Source organism: Anser cygnoides, chromosome 5, assembly GCF_040182565.1.
Source record: "Anser cygnoides isolate HZ-2024a breed goose chromosome 5, Taihu_goose_T2T_genome, whole genome shotgun sequence".
NCBI classification, from domain to species: domain Eukaryota; kingdom Metazoa; phylum Chordata; class Aves; order Anseriformes; family Anatidae; genus Anser; species Anser cygnoides.
In genome coordinates this window covers 33245620-33260019 of record NC_089877.1, presented here as the reverse complement: position 1 = coordinate 33260019, position 14400 = coordinate 33245620, and the positions used below count along the sequence as shown (strand labels likewise).

Genomic DNA, 14400 nt, shown 5'->3' with positions numbered 1-14400 from the left:
CCCATGTCCCAGAGCTGCAGAATTTAGCCTAAATGATGCAAAGACTTCAAGAGAACAGTAGATTATGATGACTGACAATTAAGTACTCTTTCTTTAAAGCCTTTTAAGGAAAAAAAATCACAAATTTCTCACTATCCTTTTGTTTCTTCCTGTCATAATAGCTCTTTGTAGTCTTGCGTAGGTTTTGTACTAGCACAGAGAAGAAAGACAACAGGATCTTGGATAAAGAAACTACTGAAATTGTCCTGGAAAAATGATCCGGGGTCACTGTTAACTATTGTATAGCAGAATTTCCATGAGAATTTAACAGTGCAGGAAAGAAACTAGACTTCCTTCCACCCTGATGATAAGGGAAAAATGAACTTTTTTAGGGTATCATTAACTTGTTATTTAAGTATACTTTTGTCTTAACTCACTATAGTTTCAAGTAACATGCTAGGATTATTAAAACTGACCATTCTTGTTCCCCCTGAAGAAAAAGGTTTTCTTATCCCCTCTCCCCCCCCCCCCCCCCCCACCCCCCCAACTAGTTTAGATGTACTTGGCATTTGTAATAATTTTAGTTGCTTAATTTGGACTCTGTTCTGCAGATTCCTAAATTACGATACCTGCTTGTCAGTGCTTGCCTGAGGGTAGTTATGTGTATTATTTGTTCACAGAACTGAGATCTTTGTTTCTGGTTTCCCTTTAGGTTAAGGGGGTGATTTTATTTTTCTCTCAAACAACAGAGGATGGTTCAAGTCCTGTCCCCTGTTGCCCTTAGGCATGAGAGTAGATCTCTTCTCCCCTGGGGACGTAATATACACTCAGTGAGAAATTTCAGTTGTTCTATGCAGCCCTTAAAACTGCAACAACAAAGAACAAAACCACACAAAATCAGGAATACTCCCAGTGGTCTCCACATACCTCTTCAGCGAGCTTGGCTGTTAGGATGTTATAGCCCTTGTCCTGAAACAGTGGGAGGGTTTCAGGAAAGCAGATTAATTCTTGTGGACAGTGAGGCCTGAGCCCAAACCCCTCAGAGCAGAAGAAAGTGCTCCTAATGAGTGCAGTGGGTTTTGCTCAGCCGTGTCCTACTGGTGCATTGAGGCAGGATTGTGATGGCTGTGCTTCGACACACCAGTAGCGTAGGAAGTTGTGCTCTCATCATGAGAACAGACCTGGAGAAAGCTGCACACCCAGGAACCAGTGGCTCTCAGTTGCTGCTCACCTTTCCTGATCCTTAATAGGGTAACCATCATGGCAACTGCTACCTGTATTGAGGGTTGAATAAGCTGGAAATACGTCATCTGCCCAGCATCTTGTTCATGCACGTCAGTGCTAACACAGTGTCTACCACACCTGCTGCATGGAAATACGGTTTTCTTCAGTGCTCTGCTTCAAATTCAGAAGAGTAATTCAGATAACAGACCAGTGGCAGATTCCAAGCCACAATCCTTTGAATGCCTTGTGGCTCTGTTGCAGGAACTAGCTCTTCCATTCTCTTCCACTGGGTTTTCACTCTTTCACTGCCTAGACACTGTTCTGGCAGCACAGCCTGTCACACACCCCTTGGCAGAAAGCTAGCTTTTGTCATCTTCAGCATCCCACACCTCCTAGTGCTTAGGGAGATAGATACACGTAATGTGTCAGCTACAGTTCACATCAAGTAATTTATGCGCTTAATCTACCAATGTTAATGTTTCTCGGGTTTGCCTTTTGGAATGGTTTTCTTTTTGCTATTGGAAAATTCTTGAGTATATTGATCTTAAGAGGCATATAAAACAGCATCAGCGATGTCAGGGGTGTCTGATTCTGGCAATTCTGATACAGAGATATCTGAACTTTCCCTGTGTGTATATAAATAGCATAAAACACTGAACGGGAATCTGGAAGAAAGGGCTTGGAGAAACCCAGCCAGAACAGAAGATTGAGGAAGACTGAGCAAGAATCTAGGAGAAAGAGGGCCTGAGGGAGATTTGAACTGCAAATACACACGGGCAATGGCATTAGTCCTATTTGCCATTGCAACATGAAGCAGTGATGTGAAAAGCACATAATACCATTGCTAACAAAGAGGAAAAGATCTTGCTTTAGAAATAGATGTGAGAAAGATTCCTCCCACAGCAGGCGCACAAAGTTTTCATCTTCCCACTCACGCCAGTGCTCCAACAGCACGCAGCCCTGTTTGCATCCTGGCAATTTGCATCCTGAGTTGGTTGAGGTTGGGGACTGAAAGATGCAGCAGGGCAGAGTGCGTCTGCTGAACCCCTGTCCGTGGCAGTGTGCTCCACTGGGTGCGTCTGGAAGTGATTGTTTCCCTCCTAGCTTGCACCTTGTGCTTTCCCTGTCTTAGGGGAAAAATGTTTGTGAAGAGATTAAAAAAAAATAAAGGAAAAAAACTGTCAGTGCTTCTTAATTTTATTTTTTATTGGGTGAGTGGCTTAAACATATTCATCTAAGGCAGCTGTAACCTAAGCAGTCAAATTCCACTTGAGCTGGGGTTGAATTTGGCCCATTGTCTCTCCTTCACACCCACAGTACAAATAAAAGCTGCAGCTTCTGAGGGCTAGGTGGGAGGGAGGAGGTGGGAAAGCCACTAGAGTGTGGTGGTGCATTGACAGCTGACATGCATTCCTTGAAAACCTGTGCTTCTCATCACTTCTGGGTAGAGCAGCATGACAAATCATTGGGAGACACGATACAGTATGTTAGGAGCGGGACATTGTCATGTGTATAGGATCTTTACAGGAGGGATATAGAACTCTGTTGATCCTGGCGTGGGGAGCCAGCAGTGCAATCCTGAAAATTGGACTGGAATCTCTAAAAACTTAAATCTTGGCAGAACTTACACTCAAAGGGATCACTTCAGCTCCAAATGATGTTTACTTTCAATTGTTCAATAACTTTGGGCCCTGCCTGTCTGGAGCAGAAACTGAGCAGAGTAGACTGAAGGGCTTCTGCTATCAGCTAAATCTGGTGAATAGACTATACAAAAGTCATTTTTCATCTTTTCTACTTGAACAACAATATTGACACTGCTCTTTCTTCCAGAAGGAGGCTAGGGACACTTACAAGTGGTGTGCAAGAGCTGCTTTCATCCTCACTGGGTAGCAGTTATCCCTGTGATGAGCTAAGCTGCTGGTTAGCAGTGTACAGTAGCAATTTGGAATGGCTTGAGGCAAATAACGCAGAATATGAAATCCCCTGCAGGGCCATTTAAAGCTGCAGAAGGGATGTATTAAACTAGAGTTTAGCTAGCGCTATTGCTGTCTGGGGAGTTGCAGCAAGTGCAACCAAGTCTTCTGTGATTCGTGATTCTTAAGCATCCAGGACTTTCTTTTCTTGCTTTCTCTCAGTAGCACGGTATGTCTAGAAAAGCATTACTGCTGCACGGGACACTTGTGTCAGACCAACAGTGATTTCAGCTTGAACTGCTTTCAAAACCAAGCTAAGTTAAACAGGATCTTATTTCAGAATAAACATGCCTATATGGAGATTATGTTGTTACGTCAAGTCAAATTGCAGTATAACTTAAAACTTTCACGTGAAAATAAATCCCTAAAAGAAGGATCAGTTGCATCTGTGAGTTCACGTATCCTCATGGTGTGTTTGAGGCTTCACAGGGTTTCGCCCTCACATGGTGACCAACACTGCTAGACAGAACCATATAAGAAACCTGGTGTAATTGATCAAATCTGGGGAAGGGTGACCAGGTTGAAATGTGATCTGAAGAGCTACATTTTGCCTGTGTCTCTTTACCTGCAATTACACTTCACGTCTTTCACTGCTGTAGAAATACAGTGTAAAATACAGTAAAAATAAGGTACTTGAAGCATCTAGTTCATCACATTGATATTCCTGCTAGAGAAGACATACTTGTTTTGTAGGTGATTTTTTTCAGGTGTTCAGCAGCGACCTAAACTTGGTTTTAGTGAAATCAGTGCCTCCCATTGGTTTTGATAATGCCTGCTTAGGCCATTGATAAGCACTTCCGTAAATCCAGCCTAACCGCCAGCTATGCTTGATCTCAGCGCAAAAAAAATCAGCACTAAACTGTTCTGCACAACTATGGCACACCGTTACCAGCTCCATGGGATACTGTGTCCTAGCACCAGCAGAGACCAGCATGCCTTTGTTGTTTGTAACACGCTCTGGGGTCCCTCAGCATGTAACGTACGCGCTAGTGGGCTGTGGTTCATACTTGCCCAAGTTTCTTTTCCAAAGCATGAGACTTCTTCACTTTCTAATTTGATTATTTTCACCTTTCTGCCGTTGTGATGGAGCACTCAGCTGCTGTTTGTGAGCAGCTGTTCTGTTTCCCTGTCTGCCTGGAGCGCTAGCCAGACAGCTGCACTGTGGGACAGCCAAGGTGGCCAGAGCTATGCCCAGCTTCGTTAAAAAGTAACAGGGTTGGGAAAGAGGGGAGGGAGCAGCAAAATCTGTGACCTGGAATAGATTCTACAGCTCGCTGGCAGTGAGTGCTACAAGGGAACTGAGTGAACTCCAAGCCTGATTGGAGATGCGTTTACTATGGATCCGACAGAGCGAGACTCGCTTGCTGCCTTGGTGAAAGCTGTTAGTCGTGAGGGGATGGGGAAGGCCTCTGGGAAAGGAAGTATTGCTGACAGCAGCAAACTGCTCGTGTTCGTATCTCATGGCAACTTAAACATGCGTAAGTGTAGGTTCAGCGTCTGGTCTCTGCATGACTCAGACACGGAGAGGGTCAGGTGTGGCTCAGAACAGGAGTGTGACGTGCAGCATGGCGTGCTTTTTTTTCCTTTTTCTTCCAGGTAGCTTTCTTGTGGATGGTAGGACATTATGTTTAACTACGTGTCTGTTCCTGATTTTATGAGCATATTTTTCCAGTGATGATCATAGTGTTTGTTTTGTGGTTCCGCTTTTGAGCGCTTAACAAATTATGGAGAAACAATTCAGTGTGCTTGAAGCTAGGTGGTAGGTTTACAGTATGTCAGGATTTCAGATTTTGCCCAATTTAACATTTCTTTCTTTTGCATTCCAGAAAAAGGCATGGAATACCATTAAAACCATGGTGAACTTACCAGTGATCAGCCCCTTCAAGAAACGCTACTCATGGGTACAGCTGGCTGGGCATACAGGTGAGATGAATATAACATCTTCACTGGTTTTGACTCTGGAATGTGGTATGGGATCATTTTTATTGACCGAATAGCCACTATGTTAGCTCCCTGGCAGGAAGGATTGCTGTCCTTGCCTTTATGTGCCTCAGCCCTGACAAGGACAGGGTTTCTAGTACCAACCCCAAACCTTCCATGTGAATGTAAGGCTTTGGGAGAAGAACAAATATGGGGACAACTGACTTGATGGCCAGGTGTTTGCCTAGTGAGTCTTGTCATTATTCATTGTATGTGTGCAAGGAGCAGCTCAATCAGCTACGTCTAATTTTGTGTCAGTAGAAGTTAACAAGTGCGTTCCTCATGTAAGATCAGTTTCATTGTTAAGATTAAAAAAAAAAACACACAAAGAACAAAACAAGAAACCAAAGAGAAGTTATTAGGCTTGCTTCTCTCATGCTTCATTTAATTCCTATGCAGCCCTTGTTCGTAAAGTGCTAGTGCGGGGTTTATTAGTACACATGTGGGCAGGCACCTACGCTGCATCGTGCTTTAATGCAGTACCTGAACCACCTCTTTATATGCTAATGCACTAATATGGTGCATTTCAACGCTGTGCAGAGATTTATTTAGTCGTAGAAATGGAGTAGCTGCATTTGCACAGTGGTGTTGGTAGGGCTAACCTGTATCACACAGTGCCAAGATGACCCAGCCTTACTGCAGTTTCCATCGGTGTGTGTGGGGTTGGCTTGGTCTCTGTAGAATGGTAGATGGGGACGTAATCATAACCCTTCTGGGGCCTTGTGTAGGGTGGAAGAGGAGGGTTGAGGAGTTACCAGAATCTGATTAGGAGGAGAGAGAACACTCTGGTTCGCTTTAGTTAGTTTTCTGTGGTTGCATTTAGTCCACCATTTTTGCAGCTGTTCTCTGATATGACAAGTTCTTTCTAAAGTAAAACCTGGGCCATCACCACCCTAGCCCTTGTGCTGAGGCAGTGCTAGTTCTAGGATTTGTTGGCAAGGAACCAGTTTGCAAAGGCCGAAGGATCCTGCTGTGATAAAAGTGCATTGCTAGCTTCAGGTTTAATGAGGCCCTACTTTGGGGCCTATTTTATGTTGTGTAGATTAAAGGGTACCTCTGAATGAAACGTGTACTTTTCTCCAATGTTATTGGCAGGCTGCAGGACAGGAGTGCGCCTTCTGCAGCTGGAGTGTGATGACTGCCAATCTCGGCCTATGCAGACTCTGTCCTTTGTACTGCATGTCATTTGGACCCAGGGCTGTAAAAACAACCGCACTGCAGGCTCTACCTGCAGATTAGCAGGGCTCCCCAGAGCAGACGCAGTGCCTGAGGGTACACGCATGTGCAGTCACAGTGTGTGTGTAGAAAGGGCACTGCTTGGCTTCTGGCCTGTTGGAAGCTGTTTAATGATCGCTGACCGCACTGCTTTTGTACGTACACACTCAGCATGTATATCATACACAAGGATTAAGGACAAAGCCAACGCTGTCAGTGTTATGCAGCTTTAAAATAGCCTGTCAGAGCATTAAAGAAGTCTGGCCTGTGGCTTCTTCCTGTGCATTTTAATGAGTATAGAGCAATGTTTGATATCCCAACAAAGAGTTTAGCATGGAGAAGAAAAAAAAAAAAGAAAAAAAAATGGCCCGGAGCAGCTGCACTCCTTAAAGCTATAAATTCTGATACGGGAACATATTTAAACGGACTTTCACTGCCAATGGTTATGTTTGTCCTCAGTGTTTTATTTTTCAAGAAGCATGTTATCTTTTTTGTTCAGGGGAAACCTTTATCTGGTGTCGTGCTGCCGAGGTAGATGAGGCTGGAGTAGTGGGGGAAGGTGTTTTTCCCTTTTGCAGGCCAGGCTTTTCAGCATGTGTTTGATTTTCTTTTTAGGAAGTTTCAAGGCAGCTGATAGCGGGAAGATTCTCAAACGCTTCTCAGAGAATGAAAAGGAGTGTTTTGAGCGACTGATGAAAGACCCACTACGCTCCTGTGTCCCTTGCTTCCATGGTGTGGTGGAGAGAGATGGAGAGAGCTACATTCAGTTGGATGACCTGCTTACTGATTTTGAAGGGCCGTGTGTGATGGACTGTAAGATGGGGATCAGGTGAGACATGAAAGAGAATTTGCTTTCTAACCTGAATGCATTTGAAGGAAGTAAAAGGAAGGGGCATGTGGTTGTGCTTTGTCTGGAGGAGTTTAGTAACTGTTTTGGAGCATTGGGATTCAGTCCAGACAACCTGCTGTTGGTTTGGCAATTGGCTTGGACAACCTGAGGAGAGTAATGTCCCACTGGTGCCTGATTGTACCTGGATTCTGGCAACAGAGTGATCAATAGGCTCAAAAATGACCCACATCAAGATATTTTCAATAGGGATTTGGGATGAGGTTTCTCTAAAACGGCCTGAAAATACATGGGGAAAAATGACATGATTCGTTCACTGCCAGTTCATTTAATCTTTGTGTATGCAGTGATTCAAAAAATGCCACCAAGAGTAATTCCTGCCTGCAAATGTGAATGACTGAATACCAGTGAGAGAGCCCATTTCCAAAGCTTGAGTGAGTCTTCAGTCATGCTGATCTTCTCGGTAGAGAAGTGTTGATCATTTGCCCAGTACTGACTGTGTTGTTCCCTGCTCTCACATCTGCATGATGCTATCATCTTGTTCTCCAGATTCTCACTTTCTTTAGCTTCTCTTTTTTCCTTATGTATGATTGAGAAGAAAACCTCAAAAATGTTATCTAAGCATAACAAATAGAGAAGGAATCTGTTGAGAGTCTGAAGTAGCAGTACAGAGATGTAGAAACTGTCGTGTAGTAATCTTTTGGGTGCCAAGTCAGATGCTCAGTTACTGAGATAAATGAAATACTCAACTTACAGGAGTGCAGATAAGCCTTTTCAAATAGATGTAGAACCTTAAGTGAGCTGTCTACTAAATTGGAGTAGAAATGCGTAGTGCTGGTATACCCAGAAGAAAGAGGAGAAAGATTTGTCAGCAGTACATTATTGTATTCAAAGCAGTTGACACTCAGATAACGGGTGACAACAACTCCTAAACACCACCCCTGTTTATTTTACACCATAGTGAAGAAAGTACACTCCAGGCACCTGATGAAGTGCAAGCTTTGCGGAGAGAGGCAAGCTTTCGGAGTCCAGTGAATGCTGAGAATATGGATAGTGCCTTTGTAATGGCTGCCAGGTTAATGGGGTTGAGTGATAACAGCAAAATGTGGGAAATTTTGTCACCCTTTGCCTTCCTTTCCTTAGTTGCTTCTTTGTGTTTGGAGCTACAGTTCCTCAGATATCTTCTTTATTCTTTCCTTTTTACTATATGAAGAGTGATTCTGTCCTTCTGTCTGATACATTATGCAAAACCTTAATTTCTTTCTGAGGCCTGATGCAAAAATAACATAACTGAAGTTTTTCTCAAGGAGAGAGAAGACAGTAAGGCTTCAGCGGGCCTCTTTGCTTTTGATTTCATTGCAAGTCATCTCTCTTAACTGTCCTCTGAAAATACAGTTGTACGTCATGGCAGAATAGGTTTCAGCTTTCTCCCATTCTGTAAGCAGGACATAACAATAGCATGTAACAGTAAGTAAAGGTGTAGTTAGAACAGAAGTGAGTGACAGAAATCCGAATGCCCTCTACAGTTTCCCTGCACAAGCCTGTGCAGTCGTGAGTCCATGCTTTTTAGTTTCCTTATAGGCAAAACTGGGATAATGATAATACTTTTCTGGCCAACCTCTCCTGAGGCTAGTTTATTATAAGCTATAAAAAGAAAGGCTTGGGGAAGTCATTGCAGCTTTGTTGGGATGTGATGTTTTTGCAGGACATACCTGGAAGAGGAGCTGACTAAAGCCCGTGAGAAACCAAAGCTGCGTAAGGACATGTACAAGAAAATGATTGAAGTGGATCCTCTTGCTCCCACAGCTGAGGAGAATGCCCAGCATGCTGTCACCAAGCCCCGATACATGCAGTGGAGGGAAACAATCAGCTCTAGTGCCAACCTGGGCTTCAGAATTGAAGGGATTAAGGTAATAATTACACTTTTGCCTGTTCTTGGTGACTGAACTTTGGTATGTTGATTCATTAAAATGTGAGTGTGCATCAGTAGCTGGGTTTTCCAAAGGATTACATAAAAATGCATTAATTGAATCCATAGAGTTCAGTGTTTTGTGGCTTTAAAGCATCAATTGTAATTATAACAGAGTAGTGTCAAGGAAGTTGAGCATCAAATGCGTATCAGCCATGCTTGGCTCAACCACGAGACATTGCAGGAAGAAGCCATGCAGGTACACAGTGTATATACAAAGACAATCAAACTTGTAAGGAAGAATTCAGAACTGATTAAGTAACTGCCTCTCCTCATGTAATATTTTTTTTAGTCTAGAAACTGTACATATTTATTTCAAGTGAATCACAGTAAAGAGGCTTTGTTCCAGTTATGCTTATTTGCAAGGCATGTTAAAACGTTAGATAGATATTCTTAGGAAAGAGGAAACCTTTTTTAAGTACATGACAATATCCAGTATAGATGGGCTGAAATAAAGCCAAAAAAGAACAACCAGAGATAAAATTTGTCCATCAACAAAATCCATCTGCTGTTCTTAATGGATGAGTTTGTGTCCCTAGACCATTCCTAGGATACTACCTTACAGACACAGAAGGACCTTTGCAATTTTCTTTCCTACCCATTAATTCTTTATATTTGTTGTGTCCCGTGGCAATATCAGGTACCTGTCCAGAAGCCCTTAGGACCTACACTAAGAATATCAGCAACCCCACTAAGTTACTTGGATGTAACAGAAGTGCCTTCTGCTTGCATAGGTCTGTCACAGCTAGCCTGAAACTAGTGTGCTTGGGTTCTGATAGCGGGATACCTGTAGCAGCACGGAGCGTGGTGAGGGCTGCCCAAACCCGCCTCAGCCCTGGATGACTGCTTGCTAGCTGAGGCCCATGCCAGTGGCTGTGAAGATGTTAGCGTGGGTTACCCTGTGTGATTTTCAGGATGGTCATCAGAGCACAGCTGTGCCCATTGTCAGCATATATGTTTAACTTGGGTATGTTTGGATGTCATAAGTGATAATTTGAATTAGTTTTGCTTCTGTTTCATTGTTCAAGCGCATAGGAAAAAGAAAGGGATAAAAGAGGGTGAGGCTCGTGAGCAGAGCAGAGGCTCTTTAACCACCCCTTTCTTCTCTGCTTCCCTGTGTTGTCTTCTCCCTTCCTCATTCACAGATTCTCCTGCTGTGATACAGGAACTAGTGCTTCCAGCTCATGCTGTGCTGGCCCCCTGTACGCTGTGCCACCCACTCCTGACTGTTAGACACAGGCATTCTCATGTGGGAACTGTCTGGGTGGAGATGATCTGGCTCTAGTTCAGCAAACACTCTTTCTGTCTTACCCTTTAGCCATCTAATGATGTATCATGGTACCTATTTTAATCCTGTACCACTTAAGCCCTTCGATGCTCTCTGTAACGGAATCAGAAACCCAGATGATCTCAGGACCTTTTACATATGTTCAGAAGATCTTTGATCAGTGTAGAAGACTTAGAGATTTATGTTGAGTTCTGAAGAGTGACTGAGCTAAGGGAGTATAAGGGAGCTCCAGTAAAACCTCCTGTCTTGTTCTTTGTGATTTGGCTGTCTGTCAGAGGTGGGGAGGAGCACTTGGCACACAGACTGCATGGTATTTCCCTCTGTTAAGACAATGCTGGAACTGTGTAAAACAGGGCACAAATACTTAATCCTGTTTTAAGCACAAGAAGTGCTTTGGAGAACTCCACTGCATTACCTTTTTGACTGTCTTTCTATGCTGTCATGAGAGATGTAGGCATCATTCTCCTATTTTTGTATGTGGAGAAGTGGCAACAGAAGTTGTTCAAGCAACACAGCTAGTCAGTACTCCCAGCACTGTCACAGGAGCTGAACTGTACATCCCGTTCTGTATATTTGCAGAGCAGCAAAACTCTGCTGTGGAGGTCCCCACTTTAAAAGGAAAGCCTATAAGGATCTGTAATGCCAGTGACTGGTTCATGGGAAAAAAGGGGTTGTCCTCCCTGAGTACGCTGATAATTCCTGGCGTTAAGTCAGCAGATACATTGTGTGGTTGTTCAAGAATATTCCTGCCCTGTGGCTGCTGGGGTAAGAAGCAGAAGCAAAGAAGGTAAAAGTATAGAAGCCCTTCTGTGAAGTGGCTCCCTGTAAATGAGGTTCAGAATGCAGGTTTCCTCTCAAAGGGACTGCCTGAAGGCTTGGTCTTGCTAACGCTGTCTCTACAACAGTAAACTAATAGTTCTGAGGAGCAGAGATGCGTGGGGCTGAGAATCAGGAGTTCTTGCTTCCCATTCTGTCAGTGAATCTCTGTGCAGTTTTGGAAATCACTTCTCCCTTTGGTATCATTCCTTTAGATGTCAGCCGGGATAGCCATTTTCCCAGAAGGACGTCAGATTTGATTCATTAATCTTTGTTAACTCCATTTAGGTCACAACCTTAACCCAGAGCCCTTTAAGGGAAGTCTGCAGAGTAATCTGAGCAATACCGCGCAGGCTAAGATAGGTAGCGATATCCTGTGGAGCAGCCAGACCTGCTGTCCTGCCAGCCTTGTCACTGCCACATCTGGTGAGAAGAGCTGCAAGCGGCCCCTAGCTGGACTGCGTAGCAGCGTGCTCCATCGTGCAGGGATGTACATGCGGGAGCTGACAAAGGCATGGCTTCGAGGAGCAAGTTGGGCAAGCACCTCCTGGGGGTCACGTACACCCAGAGCTGTTGCAAGGACCTCATACAGAATATGAGGGATGGTGCAGTTCAAAGCCAGGATTTACGTTTACAGCAAGAAAAGACAGGCAGCGATTATGTTTCCTGCCAACCACTCAAAGCAACAAAATCATAAAGTATTTCTAAACAACAAGGGAAGAAGCAACTAGTATATGCAGTTTAAAAAAACAACAACAACACAGGAATAGAAGGGAAAACACAGCAGCTCTTCCAGACTTTGCTCTAGGATTTAGGGCATGAGGAGAGATTATTTTAAAATAACCTTACTCCAGAGAAGAGATACGAGACATCAGACTAACCTCCAAATTTCTATGTTCTGTTGAGTATTACCGTACATCAGATCAGATGGCTCCTAACTTGTACTGTCTACCTGCTAAACTTCTCTTGCATAACTTACACATCTCATCAGGCTGACATGCCACACTTGTATCTGGTCCACAGCCTTGGAATAAAATTCTGTTTATTCTCCTGCTAAAATGTCTGGTAGGTGGGAGGCTGTTCTGCATGGCTTTGCCATTCAGTCAGTTCATTCTTTGCATGATAAATCTGGAGATTTAGTACTACTGGATTTTTTTTACGTATGTACTAGAAGTCCCAGTTCTGCTGTGGAATAAATAGCATTTCACCTGCTGAGACCAGAGCTGAATTTAACTAGTTTTGGTGCAGCAACTCTTAATGTGTAGAAGGGAGCATATTTTGACGACCTATTAATTTACTCCTATAATGGAATTATGGAAACTATGAGGGATTATGAGTGATTATGGAATTATCAGGGATTTCATTGGACTGATACAACAGAGAAGAATATAATTTGATAATTCTGCAGGCTTTTGGTGGGTAGGGGCTACCAGCTGCAATAACTACAGTATTTTACATGCATGTCCTAGAGCTTGTATTAGTGTCTTTTGACACAAGGATTGTTCTTGGGGAAGTGCATACTCATATAGTCTGTGGTGACAGATGTCTCCGATTCACGTGCTGCTCTTAGGTACTTGTAGCCTCACAAGCACAAACTGGCCGCTGCCAGCACACAAGAAGACTAGGTTCTTTTTTCAGTAGCAGGATGCTTCTGTATTGAGCTGTACTGTTAGCACAAAAATACTCTGAATTTCTCCAGGACCCAGCCAGGTACAGGCATGCTCACACACTGTTCTTTGCCAAAATTCACACACCTGCCTCATCACTTCTAGCATTTGTATCACTGCTTCCATTGCAAATCTTGAGTTGTTCTTGTCTGGAGCTAGCTTTCAATTTTTGTGACTTCTAGGTCATATTAATGTGCAAAGGAACCGAGTCTTAACCACAGTTCTTTGGTTTCTACACTGAAAAACAAAAACAACAAAAACCAGCTAAATAGAGGAGGAAAAAAAAATGAGTAAAACTGGGTTTGAAAATGTCCCCATACACCTCCCAGCCAGGGTTTGGCTACACCAAGCTAGATAGCTAGATGAGCAGACAACTAAAGAGGTCACTGTGGTTTGCCCCATTGAACTTTGCACTGCTACTACTGAGATGTGAGGAAAACCCTTCTGCAGGCTGGTAATATCATGAGTTGTTTGGTTTTGCCTTTTTTTTTTTAAACTGCACTCAACAGGAAATGAAGTGCCATTTAATGTTATCCAATCAGCTTTTTATTTTTTCTCTTCCACCTCTTGCTTGCTTTATCTTCTCTCTTCCTGTTTGACTACTTACTTTCATCTGGTTAGTGAGAGCTTTGCTGCTGATGGTTCAAGAGGATTGACTGATGAGAGGAGTGATATGTGTAGTATAAATTGTCTCTGTTTTTTTTTGCAGAAGGCAGATGGAACATGTAACACAAACTTCAAAACTACAAAGACACAGGAGCAAGTTCTCCAAGTTTTTGTGGAATTCATTGAGGGCAACACAACTATTCTGGTGAGTCTCTTCAGCTTGACTAATCTTCGATCAATTCAACTTGCTTGAGGGCCATACTTCCATTGATATGAGCAAGATGGATTAAACTACCAAAGAGGAAAATGATTGGACTTTCAGTCCCTCTCAGCAGATGGACTGGACATGGAGACGTGGTTGGCTGAGACCCGTCCTGGCAGCTCTTGCCATGCCAACCTCGGGTTCCTCATGCTACCAAAAAGTCGGAAAGGCCAGCTTGTGGCTTGCCACCAGTCTCCACCCTGAGTGTAAAATATATCAGAAGGACAATGCTGTCCAAGCAAGTATCGGGGTGTTAGAAGAAGTTAGAAGAACTTGTGACTTCGGAATTCAGTTGAGAAGAGATAAAAACAGAGCATGGGGACAGGAAGTGAGACTGGTGGCTGGCAGTGCTCCAACGTGTGAGGCTTTCCTCAAAGAGCAATTCATGCATTCAGGAATTCATGTTTTTTCAAGGGAAGCACAGCAGGCATGTTGTAGATGGCATAACGTGTCTCCTGTCTTCAGAACTTCAAGGGTTGTCACAGTGTTTTGCTGTGATGTAGATGGCATTATGAGGGAAGATTAGCTCTCCAGGAGCAGCATGCTTGGTAATACAGGGCACCATTAAACATGC

General features: G+C 43.5%; 1 protein-coding gene across 2 annotated transcripts in view; it reads left to right on the top strand.

The window, feature by feature from the left end:
- The window catches only part of ITPKA (inositol-trisphosphate 3-kinase A), a 39343-nt gene that overhangs the window by 19501 nt on the left and 5442 nt on the right, over positions 1-14400 (top strand). For both annotated transcript variants that reach the window (XR_010831776.1, XM_013188839.3), the window contains exons 2-5: positions 5003-5099; positions 6987-7200; positions 8924-9128; positions 13668-13769. Coding sequence is in view for 1 of the 2 variants with exons in the window: in XM_013188839.3 (XP_013044293.2) it covers positions 5003-5099; positions 6987-7200; positions 8924-9128; positions 13668-13769 (618 nt within the window). In the remaining variant the exon portion in view is untranslated. The remainder of the gene's footprint in view (positions 1-5002; positions 5100-6986; positions 7201-8923; positions 9129-13667; positions 13770-14400) is intronic.